General features: G+C 39.8%; 1 protein-coding gene across 1 annotated transcript in view; it reads right to left on the bottom strand.

Annotated features, from left to right (window-relative positions):
- Nucleotides 1-4,119: 4,119 nt before the first annotated feature.
- LOC135206023 (porphobilinogen deaminase-like) overlaps nucleotides 4,120-16,323 on the bottom strand; it is a 39,220-nt gene continuing 27,016 nt past the window's right edge. Inside the window, exons 3-4 of the mRNA XM_064237193.1 lie at nucleotides 5,232-5,429; nucleotides 4,120-4,552 (exon numbers count right to left, since the gene is read on the bottom strand). Of these exons, the coding sequence (XP_064093263.1) occupies nucleotides 4,247-4,552; nucleotides 5,232-5,429 (504 nt within the window). The 3' untranslated portion in view covers nucleotides 4,120-4,246. The remainder of the gene's footprint in view (nucleotides 4,553-5,231; nucleotides 5,430-16,323) is intronic.

Below are 16,323 nucleotides of genomic sequence, written 5' to 3'. Positions count from 1 at the left end.
CTGCAGGTTATATGAAAAACAACTAAGAGCCGATGCAATGTCTAGAAACTTAGAATCTGGTGATTATCCTCGTCTTTGGAAAGATATCCAGTCTTTAAATCCCAAAACTAAAAAGCTATCACAGAGAGTAGGGGAAGCAGTCGGAGACGAAGCTATTGCAAGTATGTGGGGCGATCACTTCAACATTATCCTGAATTGCATAAATGATCAAGATTCCCGAAGGGATGTAGATAACCTCCTTACTGACAACATTCAATTTCATTTTGCAGACCGTTTTACGCCAGGTAACATCAGCGATGCCATAAACAGCCTACCTAATAATAAATCGCCCGGCTGTGATGGTCTTCCTGCAGAGGCCTTCAAACTCTGCCATCCGATAATTTACATTTTGCTAGCTGCCCTATTCAATGCGTGCATAATTCACCGTTTCTTCCAGACTCCCTACTCTTAGTTCACCTGATACCATTAATCAAAAACAAGCTAAAGGATGCAGCTGACCCTGGCAACTACCGGCCGATTGCAATCACAACGATCGCATCGAAGATACTTGAGTCTGTTCTTCTAGTGAGACTTCTCCCCTTTCTACACACCACTGACAACCAGTTCGGGTTTAAAGCAAACCACTCAACCGACACCTGCATCTACATACTGAAAGAATTGCTGAACTACTACCTATCATCAGCCTCTCCTGTTTTCCTTTGTTTTGTGAGAAAAGCATTTGACAGAGTAAACTACCTGAAGCTCTTCCTGAAGCTGCATAAAAGGGGCACACCCCTATATCTAATTGGCATTTTACATTGCTGGTTCTCCACACAGCAATTCTGTGTCAAATGGGGAAACGTATTATCTTACACCTTCGGCTCCCTAAACGGGCTTCGGCAAGGGGGCATTCTCTCTCCATACCTGTTTAATACGTACACAGATGCCTTGAATGTCAAACTGAACTCGCTCCCAATCGGATGCACTGTCAATGAAACAACTATAAACAACCTCTGTTACGCCGACGATATGGTTCTGATTTCCCCATCAGTGCAAGGTCTCCAACGACTCATCGACACTTGCCGCCAATATGCAGAGGAATTTGATATAATCTACAACGAAACCAAGACCCAGTGCATGTCGCTGCTCCCGAGATCGCTTAAGCATATTGCAGAACCTCAAATTTTCCTCGGAAGCCATCGGCTGGAATTTGTGCACGAATTTCCGTACTTGGGTCACATTATCACCGACGACCTAAAAGATACGGCAGACATTGAACAGAGGCGTCGTAAACTATGTGCAGCGGGCAACATGATTGCAAGGAGGTTTGCCTTCTGTCACCGAGACGTGAAACTGCTGCTCTTCCGCTCGTACTGCTACAGTATCTATGGGTGTTCCCTCTGGACGAACTATACCCGAGAGACCATGCGACGCATCACTGTTGTGCACAATGACATTCTGAGACGCCTCACAAACACTCCCCGCTACCACTCCGCCACACAGATGTTCATAGAAAACCACCTGGACAATTTAAAAATCATTGTTAGGCGAACAATGTCCAGTCTGGTAACCCGAGTGAGAAACAGCAGCAACTCGCTCATACAAAGCATCCTAAGGAGTGAAGCAAGAAGAAAATCAAAATTGTGGGAAAGATGGGAAAATGAGGCCTTTGTCCCCTAAAGGACTTAATCTCTGTATTGGCAAGATGTCATCTGCAGTTTTTGTCATTATTACATTTATTGCTGATATTTTAATTTCTCATTATTACTGTGTTTACTATCAAGTTAAAGTTTTATTTACATTTAATTTATGTATTAAGCCCTCTGGACCTGACTACTGTAACCACCTAAGGTCTCTAGTTGAAATTTGAGTTATATAATATATGCACCATCTGTTATTACTCTCAATGCATATTTTTTTTCTCACCAATATTATTACTGTTATTACCAGTATGATGATTACTAGCTTTTATGCTACCTCAGCTACCTTGTGGATAAGTGCCGATTATTCATTTTCTTTTTCTATTTTATCATGTCACATGTATCTAGATTGTGTATGCTACTGTCTGTATTTTGTATATTCAATGTATATGGCCCCGAGCCGAAATAAAGCATATTATTATTATTATTATTATTATTAATACTATATGCATAACTCTTAATGATGATAATGTGTAAATATCACAGTTCAATATGGTCTAAAAGTGATGTCTGTAGGTAAGTTGTAATATCCTTTCAAGTAATATTTCATACTATTAGCTGTAAAACTGTCATTAACACTACAAAAACATATTACATTCATAAAAAAACAATACTGTATATGTTAAATGGTATATCTAGAGATTACTTCATGTACAGTACGTTTATCCATTTTTAGTTACTTTAAAAACTCATAAAACCAGTGCTAAAAAAAAAAAAACTCCCATATAACAACCTTTGAGTATGTTGATAAATTAGTACAGTTAAAATCTATAAACATCGTGCATAATTACACTTCTCCAACTAATTTATATCTTTCTGAAGACCATTCATTCATTACCAAATAGTATACGTTATTTTCTATACAAATGAAGTACTATAGGCAAAAGGAAAAAATCTACCATTATAAGAATACATACTTATATCTACAGAAGGCATTTTATGCCACAAAAATAATTTAGATTAAATATACTACTTAAAATGTTAAAATCATAAGTAAAATCATAAAATGTTAAAATCATAAGTAAAATCAAACTAACTAAAGAGAATAAGGCTTATTATTTTTAAAAAATTGAACTATTAACTAAAATGAAAAGGTTGAAAGTTTCACAAAACTTCACAGAGACCTTTTTCTAACCCATGTCACTAATTGTTTGACAAATTTATGCCAGTCACTTCCATTGTTAGATTACATCATTAAAACGTGAGAAGTAGCTATTACAAACAGGTAGAAAAGATTTTGAGATAACCCTCAACCAAGTTTCAAATTCCACAATTTCACCATTTTGTGAAACAACTAAATTACAAAAAAACAACATGATTTTTGTCAAAATTCATAATTTTCATCAGGTTTAGGATTCCACTTTTCAAAACACACACACACACACACATACAAAATTAAACTTAATATAGTCTAATCTGTATACTATCTTCCTATTCAACTTAATAAAGCACCACAAATGGCAGAAAACCGCAATTCATCATGCAAGGAGAAGAAAAATGCTCCAAAGATATGAAAAAGTAACTCTGTACAAATATAAAAGGTATCAGTTTAGGAATGCAATCTATTGCATCATCTCCCATCACTAGACAGACACTGGTAATTAGGATGGGTCCTACAGTACAGCACACCTCATGATTCGTAAATATATAAAATGTTTTCAGTTATAAACACCAAATGAAAGAAATTCCAGCGTCACCCTGGATAACCATCTTCAGGGAAGTTGTAATGGCAAAATTAATGCTCAATATTTAAAATGTAGATTGATGAGATAAATCTGGCTAGATTTATTCCAAATGGATGTTATGTTAAAGAATATATAAATAAAAATATCAATTACTGTAGCCTACCATGATAACACAATTCCAAAGCCCTTCTTTCAAGTTGTAGATATAAAAGTACAGTACGTACAATTACCATTTACATAGTACTATAAATTATAAAAGCAATTGTTTGAACAAAGTATCAGTCCTACAGCATTTCATAAATGCTTCAAATACAAAAAGAAATTTAATACAAGATATTCTGAAATATTTCAGGCTGTGTGCATCCAAAAGTACAGGATAATTTAATGAGTCAAACCTGTGCCAATAAAGAAAGACAGTGAAGTAAATAGAAGAACATCATCACACATGTATGGCCCAATTCATACAGTCCAAAAATATTCAAAATCTCATCACACTAAAATAACAAGAATTCACTATTACCTTTTTAGGGCTCAACTAGGCCTACACAAATTAAAAAACGTATACAAAAACTTGCTTTTGTTAAGTACATACAAGGAATATCATTCCATTTATTATGATAAATATAAATTTTTGATCAGGTTGTACAGCAGAACTATACCTAACTTGAGCACTTAATTTACTTGAAATCTCTAACTGTAACAATCAGTTTAGCAAACTTTTGGGAATTTTTTTTGTCTCGCTGAAATAAATTTCCTTATATAAAAACAACAACCACAGTAAGTTTCTCAGTACCTACAATATCAACATGTACTATATATTTCAATGTATGAATACAGTTGAAAGATTGGTTTACTTACCTCTCACTATTAAATCAGAAATCATTAGCTTACAGCTGCATTGCCAGCTTTAGCATCACTTAGTATTTTTCTAGCTCCCTTCTCAAGTAGATTTTCAGCTAATGTCAATCCAAGGGAGTAAGCTTGGCTCATAGAAAACTCACAAGCCCTGAGTGGAACTAATCCACAAAAGTTCTCTGGGGGAGTTTTCGGTCGTTTTACTATGGGCTCTGAGGAATCATGTTCATCATCATTTGCAGTAGTACTTGTAGATTTTTTATCTACAAGCTCTTCTTTCCCATCCAAACTCCAAACTCCACCTTTGAGATGAAGCTCACCATCTTCAGTTATCTGAAATAGAAGCTTTATTAAAAAAGCCACATAACCTGTTGGTATGCACACCATATGTTTACCTCTAACTCATGGTCTTCCTCTGTGTTCATAGTTATTGGCTCTCTCATGGCCTGTGCCTAGAAAACAAGGGGAAAAGCCCAGTAAAACAGTTAATTTTTCTGTCGTAAAAGCTTTAGTGTTCTACTAGACCCGTTTCTTTTTTATTCAAATAAACAATGACAAGCTCAGAATCCTTTAACCGTTAAAAAGTTTTGGAAAATCCTACATGACTAAATATAAAAATATGGTAAAAAATACCCAATGAAAAAATGCATTCTTAACAATTAAAATAACTTTTTTTTTCATCTGACAATTTTGTGTCATGTGTAAGCTGATAGCTAGGCAGTCATAAACTTTACAAGTCTTTGAACTTGATCAAAGATCAGTTTGGGAAATATGAAGCTACATTACTCATTTTTATTGCTTCACAGGCTAAATGTGTGTGCATAGATAGGATAAGTATAAATCAGAGAAAGGTTTGAGGGTATCTATCAGGAGGGATGAGAGGGGTTACTTATTTACATATAGCACTTGGATACTTTCTCAAATTGAAAATATCTAAACACAAACTGAGAATCATCACATAGCTTAATTCCTGACCATGCCAATTGCATTTGAACAACATATTAAATTATACCTTTGAGTGAACAGCTACTGGTGCTGAACAGCCTCCCTCCAAGGTGCGCATGAAAGCTCTTTCAGCTACTGTTCTAAGTGTGGTATCACGATGGCAAAGAGGCGAAAGCAATTCTACAGTAGCTGCATCCTCCTCTCGACATTCAACTGCTAAGGCACCCTGACCAACGGCATACATGCACACATCATCTCCTAAGTACTAAAGGAGATGCAAAGGGAGATTACAATACAATCATTAAACAAAAAACAAAATCTCTTATATCATTCTCTATTTCAACAGCTGAAAATGTTTCTTATTAGCTAATGCAACTTTTTTTTTTACAGTTTAAATGGGGTCCAGACTATCATTGTATGAGACAAATAAGTGGGATAATGTTAAATAATGACAGCCATTAACTATTACGAAATAAATCAAAATTGTTGTGAAAATACAAAATGCTTATTGTGGTACTGTTTACTTAAACAAACAAGGAGGATACGTCTTAACTTTTAAAAATCTCAGTGTGCAACAAGAACACTACTATTACTATTTGAAGGCAAGTGTCATATCCTAATAATGGCTGGTCTTATTACTGGTAAAAATGAAAACAGTATAACTAACTCTACACAATAATACACTATTAAGTACCCATTTATTTCTTCTGTTTAACAAAAATAGTGTATGAGTAACAAACTCTATGTTTACACTTCCAATAAACTAACCTGTGGCTGAAATGAAGGTACATACTACACTGGTCAGAGCTTTAAGATCTTATCTAATATTCTAAAGGTCATGATTTGCTGTCCTGACCCCCTCTCATATTACAGTCATTTCTGACAGCATGAGCACATTAGTGTTTAATATTTTCCTAATACAGTAGAGTCCAACCTCTTACATGCAGCACTCCTTGGTCGCAAGCACTCCCATGATCTGGGACTTTTTAAAATCAACACGTGTTTTCGTTTTGGAATTTTTCTTTTGTGCTTTTCGTGATTTATCACTGTCTGATCATCAGGATTCCTCTGGATCAAAGTTAAGTACTGCATGAGTCTATAAATTAGCTTTTTATAGAGTTTTGACCGAATTTTATATAAGTTAGGCTTGTTTACATTCTGGGAACCTGCATGCGCCGTTCCCTAGTCAGCCTTCTACGTTATTTTCGGTATATACTTATCGATGACTTTCAATTAGTCACCCATACTAATTGTAGTCCTACATTTTAATTGCAGTGCTTATATCAATTTTGTTTTAGACCCTGACGTGTTATTATAAAAATTTGTTCTTGTCGTGTGAGAAGTATTAGCGATCTACCCTTTCGTGTGTTTTGACTCTGAGGTTTTCTTGACACGGAACCAAAGGGTTTTTTGTTGCGTTTATTGAATTAGCTTATAAGATCTAATTATATCCCCTAGCCTACCTTCCCAATCGAGATTAGAAATTATGTTTTCGGAATGGTAGGCTAGCTGGTCAGAGCCCTCTGGCCGACCTGACCAGATCAATGTGATTTGTCGAAGGTTAGGCTAGCCGCTCCTTATTTATTATTAGATAATTCAACTCTCACACGCTAGATTCTAGTTTGTTATATTTATTGTTCACATGTTATGATATGGTTTTATAGAGCAGTAGGCCTGTGGCCATCTGCCCCGTGACCAGGTTGAGCCACTCCCGACCGGGAGGTGATCCACCTGGTAGGTGTTGTACAGTCTTGGATCCGACGTGGTTCCACTTCTCGAGGTGACTCCCTCTCCATCCCTCCCATTGGGGTTCTACTCGCTATGCTACTCCAAGTAATCATTCGAGCCCCATCCTCTCCCACGGGGGGAGGGGGGGGGGGGGGGGGGATCCAGTCGAGGGAGGGTTCTCCTCTTATCAGGTAGTTATGAGGGACTGTTACCTATCCAGTCGAGCCCTAGACAACTTCCCGGCTCGACAAGAAGGTAGTTACCCAGTACTTCCAGATACCATACCTCATATCTCTTGCCCTTTCCATGTTATTCCTCCCGTCCCGGAGGGTCCGGGACTCAACTAGAACCGTTCGTTATTTATAACAAAGCTTCTATGGATAGTATCAGGCCTAGCCCTGATTCAGCCCGGGATGTTTCCGGTAATAAAATTTACATGGAAAGGGGACAGGATGATAAGTTACAGTATCACAGAGCTCCGTTACATAACATATTTGGAATAATTTCCGAAAAATTTTACGATAAACTTAAGGTTTTGATAGGACATTACGGTTACCTCCGCCGGATTGTCCTGAAAAATATTATAGATATATATTTTTATTTTAGACTCAAGGTCTTTTTCCTCTCCATAGCTTTCTGCCTCCCCAATGTTTTGCTACCTTATGTCCCGTTCCGGTGGCAGTTTACATAAATCAAGGCAGGTCCTAGTATAAACTAGGGGAACCTTTCCGGAGCCGACGGATACAGCTCAAACTTACAACTTTTCCTGTTCCGTCAGCATTAATCCTATTTTGTTAAAAGGAGCGTAAAAAAGGGGACCGGAAAGCGAAAGGAAATGGATAAAACATTTTTATTCTTAAGAATTTTTGCATGCCATCGGAATCAGCACTTTACCTGCTTATATACTAGGCATGTTCCGCTAGAATCATACCCGGCGGAACGTTATATAACGACATTCCGGCATGAATTAAATTTAGTTAATGCCTGTACCGCCGGATACAGCTCCGGCGGATATATTCAGTGATATTCATGTATCAATTTTTAACTACAGATGGTCCGCTGTCAGGAGACAGCCTGTACTGCAATGCTGCAACAACCATGCGGACATGAGGTGTGTCGTTCGCACGCAGGTTGCGCAGTCCAGCTTGACGACCTAGTAGTTTGGCACCCAGACGGTTGTGAAATTTGCTACAACCTGATGCAGGATTTCACCTCTGATACGGTAGGTCCGGATTCAAGCTGGGAGATAGTGAAATAATTGTTTGAATAAGTAGATTGATTCATATTTTCAGATAGCCATAAATTAAACTAAATTACTGTCCGGCTTAACGAGTAATTCTCTTCCAGAACTCGCAGGCGGAAAGGGATTCAGCTCTCGCAACCCTCAAGATTTGGGTGGGCGGGTTTGGCAGGAATGCCAAAGGCAAAAGACCCTATATGCTGTCTGAGGAGTTGTGTTCTCTCATATACCCGAATGCTAAGATGTCGGCAGCGGTTTCAACGGATCTGGCAGCTCCAATCATCGCCAGGATTCGTGATGAGACCCAAGCCATACTGGCAGAAGATTTAGAAGGCTTGGGGGGAGATATGGTTGAGGAGGTTGCTGCGATCAATTTAGACCTCGAACCTATGATGACCGACACCCAGGAGGAAGGTAGGGGAGTAAGTGAGGCAGTAGATCCACGGGCTAAAGTACTATCCTTTAGTCCGTCTCATTCTTCTTCTTCTTCTTTCCAGGGATTTATTAAGAAAACTGTGACTTCAGGAAACGAGTCAAGGTCGGTAACTCCAAAGGTAAAATCTAGGTCGATCACCCATAGATCAATTACCAAACCCCTTCCTAAGCCTTCCAAACCGAAGTCCCTTAGGGAGACTCGTGCCAGTCCGTCATCAGCCCCCAAACTGACGGCGGACTTAGGTAATGTCTCGACACCTAGGCAGAGTACAAGAACCAGGTTGCCAAAACCGAAACAACAGGATTCGAGTTTAGACCTGGCTGCTATTTCTAGAGTGATCATGCGAGAAATGAATAACCTTTTCCAGGCTAAGTTTATGGAAATCTCGGCCCAGTTGGCCTCGAATAGCGAAGCGTCAGGCCAATCTATTCAATCGCTGGCCCAAAGATTGGAGACCCAAGAGTCTCTTATGCAGGCAGTCCTTCAATCCGGCCACACGCAACAATCCTTGCCTGTCCCGGACGCCTCTAAGTTACCACCTTTCAAGGCAAATAATCCTTGGAGACTAGCTGCACACGCTCCATTTTCGGAGGGCAGATTGTCAATTGAAGGATACGGAACTCGGCCGGTAGAGGATTTTGAATTCTACCCGCCGGGTCTCCAATTTCCTTTTTCAGGTTATGCACGCCTGACGGAGGAAGCTCTAGTAAGAGAAGACAAGGTACCTAAGGAGACAGTAATTTTTCCCAGAGACCAGGCCCAATCAGCATGGGTCCGTACCCTAGCTGAGTGGGAGTGTACAAACACTAGATTACTCGTCACAAGAGTCCCTTCACCATGTTCGTGGTCCTGGAGGATATCCCGGTTCCATGTGCAACCAAGATCTTGGAACTAACTCTTCAGGCAGCAGCAGAAGATAAACCCATGCCTCAAATCAGGGAGACAGATTTACCATCCGTGCTTCTTCCGGGAGGTACAGAAAACTGGCTAGATGCTCCGGCAACCTTCTCAGTGGGAAAATTAAGCCAGGACTGTGCGACAGATCTCTTTAGCGAACGTTTGCCCAGGCTCCCAGAAGCACTCATTAGGACTGAATATGAGGCCAGAAGTCGTCTGTGTAGAACTATAAACTCGGTCACTATGGCAGAAATGACAGCCATGGTCTACGCTGAAGAACCCCTGTTTAAGATCTTGACAAAGTCATTACTACACACATTACAGTGCGATGTGTATGACTTCGCAGTAGCTAGAAGGAACTGCAGAAAGCATGTTCTAGCTGATGCTTCGATCCGCCATGAGCCTAATAGATTGATCAAGGCTTCAATCTGGGGATCTACCCTTTTTCCGGAGGGGCTGGTTAATGAGGTACTGAGCGAAGCAGCCAGAGTTAATCAGAGTTTGAGAGTCCTCTGGGGACTATTTCCCAAAAGAAAGTTTGATTCCTCATCAAACCCTCTAAGGGGAAAGAAAAAGGCAAGAAGGTTCCAACCTTTCCAACACAACCAACAGCAACCTATGGTTCAGGCGGTTCCAGTAAATCAGGTAAACCAGCCATCCACTTCAAAAACTCAACCTCAACATCAACAGCCTCAAAGCTCGAGTAGCTCCACATCTTCCCCAGCCTTTAATGCTTCCTTCAAAAATCAAGGGGTGTTTCATGGCTATAACAGGTTTGCTAGAGGAAGTCGAGCCAGGGGAGCTTTCCGCAGAGCCAGCGGAAGAGCATCCGGCAGAGGAAGAGGCTTCAGAGGAAACAAGGGTAGTCGACCCTCAGCACAGTGAGATCCCTCAGGTAGAAGGGAGGTTGTGCCTGTACAAGAACCGCTGGAAATTCAGCAATTGGGCACACAGCATAATTGCAAAAGGACTCGGATGGAGTTGGAAGAAAGGGCCTCCTCCATCAATACAATTTTATCAACACCCGACAACGGATTTGTTGGAGTATGCTCAAGACCTTCTTCAAAAGAAGGTAATAACAAAAACCAAATATTTAAAATTTCAAGGACGCTTGTTCAGCGTTCCAAAGAAAGACTCAAACAAGCAAAGAATAATATTAGACTTGTCCCATCTGAACTCATACATTCAATGCGACAAGTTCCATATACTAACCATTTCACAGGTACGGACCTTACTTCCCCGTGGGGCCGTCACCACCTCTAGATCTTGCAGATGCCTACTATCATGTTCCAGTAGCAAGGCACTTTCGTCCCTTCCTAGGCTTCAGGCTAGGCAACCAGGCTTACACATTCAAAGTAATGCCATTCGGGCTCAACATAGCACCCAGAATATTTACAAAATTAGCAGAAATGGTAGTGCAAGAACTAAGAAAGCAGGGGATAATGCTAGTGGCCTATCTAGACGACTGGCTTATCTGGGCCAAGGACGACAAGGATTGTCACAAAGCAACTCAAAAAGTAGTAGAGTTACTGGAATACCTAGGGTTCCAGATAAACTACAAGAAATCCCGTCTAATTCCAGCTTCACAGTTCCAGTGGTTGGGGATACAATGGGATCTCAACTCCCACAAACTATCAATCCCATCGGTGAAACGGAGACAAATAGCAAGCGCTACGAAACGCTTCCTCAAAAACAAACAAACATCCAGGAGGAACCTAGAAAGAGTTCTAGGCTCGCTCCAGTTCGCTTCAGTAACAGATGTTCTACTAAAAGCCAAACTCAAGGACATAAATTGAGTTTGGCGGACCAGAGCGAATGTGAAATTACGGGACACAACTTCCAGTATTCCGGCAATATTACGAAAAAGACTCCGTCCATGGACTGAGGTCAGAAGCTTAGTAAAATCAATTCCATTACAATTCCCGCCACCAAGCTTAGTAATCCATACAGATGCATCACTAAGCGGGTGGGGAGGTTACTCCCAATACTAAAAAGTTCAAGGAACCTGGTCAGTTACACTCCGCCAGCTGCATATCAATATTTTGGAAGCCATGGCAGTATTTCTAACCCTGAGAAAACTCTCTCCGGCAAAGAAAATCCACATCAGGTTAGTTTTGGACAGTGCAGTAATAGTCCACTGCATAAACAGAGGGGGCTCCAAATCAAGCCACATAAACCATGTAATGACAGCAATCTTTTCATTAGCAGCAAAGAACCAATGGCATCTGTCGGCAACTCACCTGGCGGGAGTAAGGAATGTAGTGGCAGATGCACTGTCAAGGACAACTCCGCTAGAATCGGAATGGTCTTTGGACAACAAATCATTCAAATGGATCAGTCATCAGTGCCCGGGTCTCCAAGTAGACTTGTTTGCCACAGAATCCAACCACAAGTTAATACACTATGTGGCTCCCAGTCTGGATCCTCTAGCCCAGGCAACGGACGCCATGTCCATAAGACCCAGGTAACAAATGGGAAAAACATTTTAACCCTATTTCCCTCCAATAAACTTACTCATGAAGGTATTGGACAAGCTCAGATCCTTCAAGGGACTGATTGCTCTAGTAGCTCCCAACTGGCCCAAGAGCAAATGGTATCCGTTACTCAAAGAACTGGGACTCCGTCCCAAACAGATCCCCAATCCAAAGCTAACACAACTAGTACAAATGAGGATTGTGTACGCTTCCTCGTGGATTCAGAATGCCCTAACTTTATGGACTTCATGAAGTTTGCGGCTCAAAAAGATGCCAACATGGACCCGATTAACACCCGGTTCCTAGAATCAGATAAAAGGTAATCCACCCTTAGACAATATGATTCTGCGGTAAAGAAACTAGCCTCCTTTTTAAAGGAAACAAAGATAAAAGCTATGAATACAAATCATGCTGTTACTTTCTTCATGACCCTATTTGAGAAAGGTCTAGCAGCTAGTACTATACCACAACCAAATCTGCATTAAAAAGAATTTTCCAGTTTGGGTTAACTATTAATTTTTTGACAGAATCATACTTTTCTCAATAATTCCAAGAGCTTGTGCTAGATTAAGACCAGCAGACAGACCTCATTCAGTCTCCTGGTTTCTGAATGATGTTCTTAAATTAGCATCACATACCAATAATGAGTCGTGTACTTATACAACCCTTCTAAGAAAAACATTATTTCTTGTCAGCCTGGCTTCAGGAGCCAGAATATCTGAATTATTGGCTCTATCTAGAGAGCCAAATCATATTGACTTCCTCCCATCTGGAGAGGTCCTATTACTACCAGATAGAAGGTTCTTGGCCAAAAATGAAGATCCTCAGAGTAGATGGTCTTCATGGAGAATTCTTCCGCTACCACAAGACCCATCCCTTTGTCCGGTCAAGACATTGAGATCTTTTCTAGACAGAACTTCCAATAAAACCTCAGGTCCTTTATTTACCAGAGAAAATGGTGGAACAATCTCACTGAAGGCAATTAGACAGCAAATCCTTTACTTTATTAAACAGGCCAACCCGGAATCAGTACCCCACGTACATGATGTCCGAGCAGTAGCTACTTCAATTAACTATTTCCACCATATGAATTTTGATGATCTGAGGAAGTACACAGGTTGGAAGTCACCAAAAGTATTTAAACGCCACTACTTGAAATCCTTAGAGGCCCTTAAATTTTCAGCAGTGGCAGCAGGGAATGTAGTTACCCCTGATACAACCTAGTCATATTAAATATCCAGTATCAATATACCTACCCTTCTTTTCTTATGCTTTCTCTCCTACCTGCCTCGCTTATAACCCTAGTCTTCACCTCGGTTTCCTAGTTTTGATCTGTTATATTGCACCACTTTGTATGTTTATTTTTGTCTCATAAGACAAATCAAGTTATATTGATTAATATCTTTTTACGGTGTAGTAATCACTCTGTCCTTATGTTATTTAATCTTAGTATTTGTACATACTTCAGAAATGAGGACCTAGATTTAAGTTATCTGTAGATTATCCTTACACCTTATATTTATATATAACTATTACAAAAGGTTGAATCACTTTTATTAGTCTAATTTCACCCTTCCAGTAACACTGTAATCACCCTTACCAAGCTCGTGCTTTCTATTCTCTGTTATTGTTTCACTGAGCGACACAGGTTAGGCCCAGAAAAGGGATTTTGACAAAGGAAAAATCTATTTCTGGGCAGTGACCTGTGTCGCCCAGTGAAACATTCCTATAGCATTCATTTCTAAGGTATAATTATTGCTAAATATACAAGAGAAAAGCTACATTGGATTATACCAGAATAAATCCGGTTCGCTTACCCCTTTATAGGGTGTCGGTATAAAAACTGGGGCGAGTGAAACACTACCACAGGTCTTCTGCCATTTATTCTCTTCCTTTGTCAATTTCCCCATTCCAAAGAGGAGCCGTACCAACACCTTCCCCCTAGCCGCTACTGCTACTACAAGCGCCTCGTTCGTCATTCCTGAATATAGCACCCAAGCTTGGGTTCCCCGGGTGAGGATTTCAGGGTTGGGTTCACTGGGCGACACAGGTCACTGCCCAGAAATAGATTTTTCCTTTGTCAAAATCCCTTTTGTGTATATACTCAAGTATCAAGCGACATGTGATTATGAAAATTTCATAAAAAAATATATCACCTACATCGTGTATACTAGTGCAAGATGTAATTTAAGTAGATTACACAAGGCTAGGCTTTCTAAGCCTATCTGTTTTGGGAGATACCACAGATAATGCATATTATATCCGTGTTAGCTTTTAACTAATAAACAGGCCTAGAAGCTGGAGTTCATTTGGAAAATTGCAAAACTCTATATACATTAAATCAAATCAGGCTTACCAGCATTGTGACTTGTCTGAGAATTCATTACTACTTCTTATATTTAACAACCATTTACTACTGCATGCAAGACACTGGCACAAACAGCAGCAAGTAATGGTATCTACAACTGAACTGAGAAACAGCCATTTGCCGATGTGATACCGTAACTAACACACATTAATTAAGGGTTGTGTTGCAGTTTACCACTTCCGTAAATAAAAATAAAATAAATTATTATTCATCCTTCACGCAAGGGAGAAATACTATAATGACACGAAATTTATGCTTGTAGCTATGGCTAAAGAAATTAATAATGTGCAGGCCTCAGAATGTTTTGGAAGAGGGAAAAGCAAAGCAACATCTGATACTGCCAAAATCACACATTTTCTCAATTGGTAAAAATAGTAAAAAGCAATCAGCTGATGATTTTAAAGATGTAAATATTAAAAAAATGTAAATAGCTGCAGATTGCTATGCTCACAAATTACACGATATGACAATTACGTAATGTGTGAAGTATAATTGCAAACTATGTAAAACAACAGCTTTATTAAAATTATCATTACGTATTCTTACTACAGCTGTATTGTCTGGCTTTTGGAAAATGGATATCCATCGGTGTAACAGCCTAACCAGGGCCAATAGTTTCTATCTCTGTGTGGCACACATACACAGAAGTACGTACATGTAAAGGAACAAAAGCAGCTGATTTTTAGGTTTATGCTGAAATAAAAATCCAGAAAAGTTGGAAGTGCCAGAAAACACTGAAAGGTACCAGATCAGAATTTGACAGTGTGCTTATAGACTCATGTAGAGCTTAAATGCAGTGAAGGTGTAAGCAGGCCAGAATTTTCATAAGGAACTGAACCTAATAAATGATAGTGATTATTCAAAATTGTTGTTCTACTTTTGATAACAGCAATATATATGTGGAATAACCTGGCAAGACTTTGTTTACAAAGGGTTTTTTTTTAGGGGTGATTTCTATCATCTGGGATTTTCTGTGGTCTGGTCCCAAGGGTGTCAATTGTAAGAGGTCAGACTGTATAAAAAAAAATTCTGTCATACAAGGAAGCAGACTTCATTGCCCAAAAAAGAAGGCAAACTTCATTGTCCAAATACTTGAAGATTCAAGCAATATGATATTGTAATGATACAATAAAGTTTGTTCATACTTACCTGGCAGATATATATATAGCTGTATTTTCCGAAGTCCGACAGAAATTAAAAAACTTACGACACACGTAGTGGGAGTCAGGTGGTTAGTACCCATTCCCGCCGTTGGGAGGCGGGTATCAGGAACCATTCCCATTTTCTATTCATAATTTTATTTCCACTGTCTCCTGAGGGGAGGTGGGTGGGTACTTTAATTATATATATCTGCCAGGTAAGTATGAACAAACTTTATTGTATCATTACAATATCATTTTGTTCATGAAACTTACCTGTCAGATATATATATAGCTGAATCCCACCTTTGGTGGTGGGAAGAGACAGAATAGAATTTTAGGAAACATATACATGCAGATAATTGATATCTTGGTTCCTTACCTGTTAGCATAGCTGGCTTCGTGGTTACTGCCACGAAACGTTTTCTTGCTTGTGCTACTGAAGTTGCCAGCGAGGGTAGAGACCTATAAGCTGGTGCACTCAAGATGATCTGTCAACGGGGGCGTGACCACGATGTGACTAGACCATTGACCATACAATGAGGGCAACGAAGTAAAAAACCACCTGGCCTAGTCTACCAAAGGTATCCCACTAAATCAGACTAAAGAAGGGAGATCCGCCTCGGGCGGTCGACCCCACAACCAAAAAACACACAATTAAAAGCTCACCTAACCACTAAAGGAAAGGATGAGTGCTACCTCCTGCCCCCAAAACAGTACCTGCAGCAACGTATGGTCCAAGCGACGAGCAATGTTCGTATGTCGCTTTCACCTCCCGCGGGTAGTGCGAAGCAAACACCGAGTTGCTCCGCCAATATGTGGCACTCAAAATGTCACTGAGTGCCATATTTCTGTGAAAGGCTATCGAGGTCGAAAT

Source organism: Macrobrachium nipponense, chromosome 29 (genome assembly GCF_015104395.2).
Source record: "Macrobrachium nipponense isolate FS-2020 chromosome 29, ASM1510439v2, whole genome shotgun sequence".
In the NCBI taxonomy this organism is placed as follows: domain Eukaryota; kingdom Metazoa; phylum Arthropoda; class Malacostraca; order Decapoda; family Palaemonidae; genus Macrobrachium; species Macrobrachium nipponense.
The sequence above is the reverse complement of the archived record's forward strand: the minus strand, read 5'-3'. Positions and strand labels throughout refer to the sequence as shown.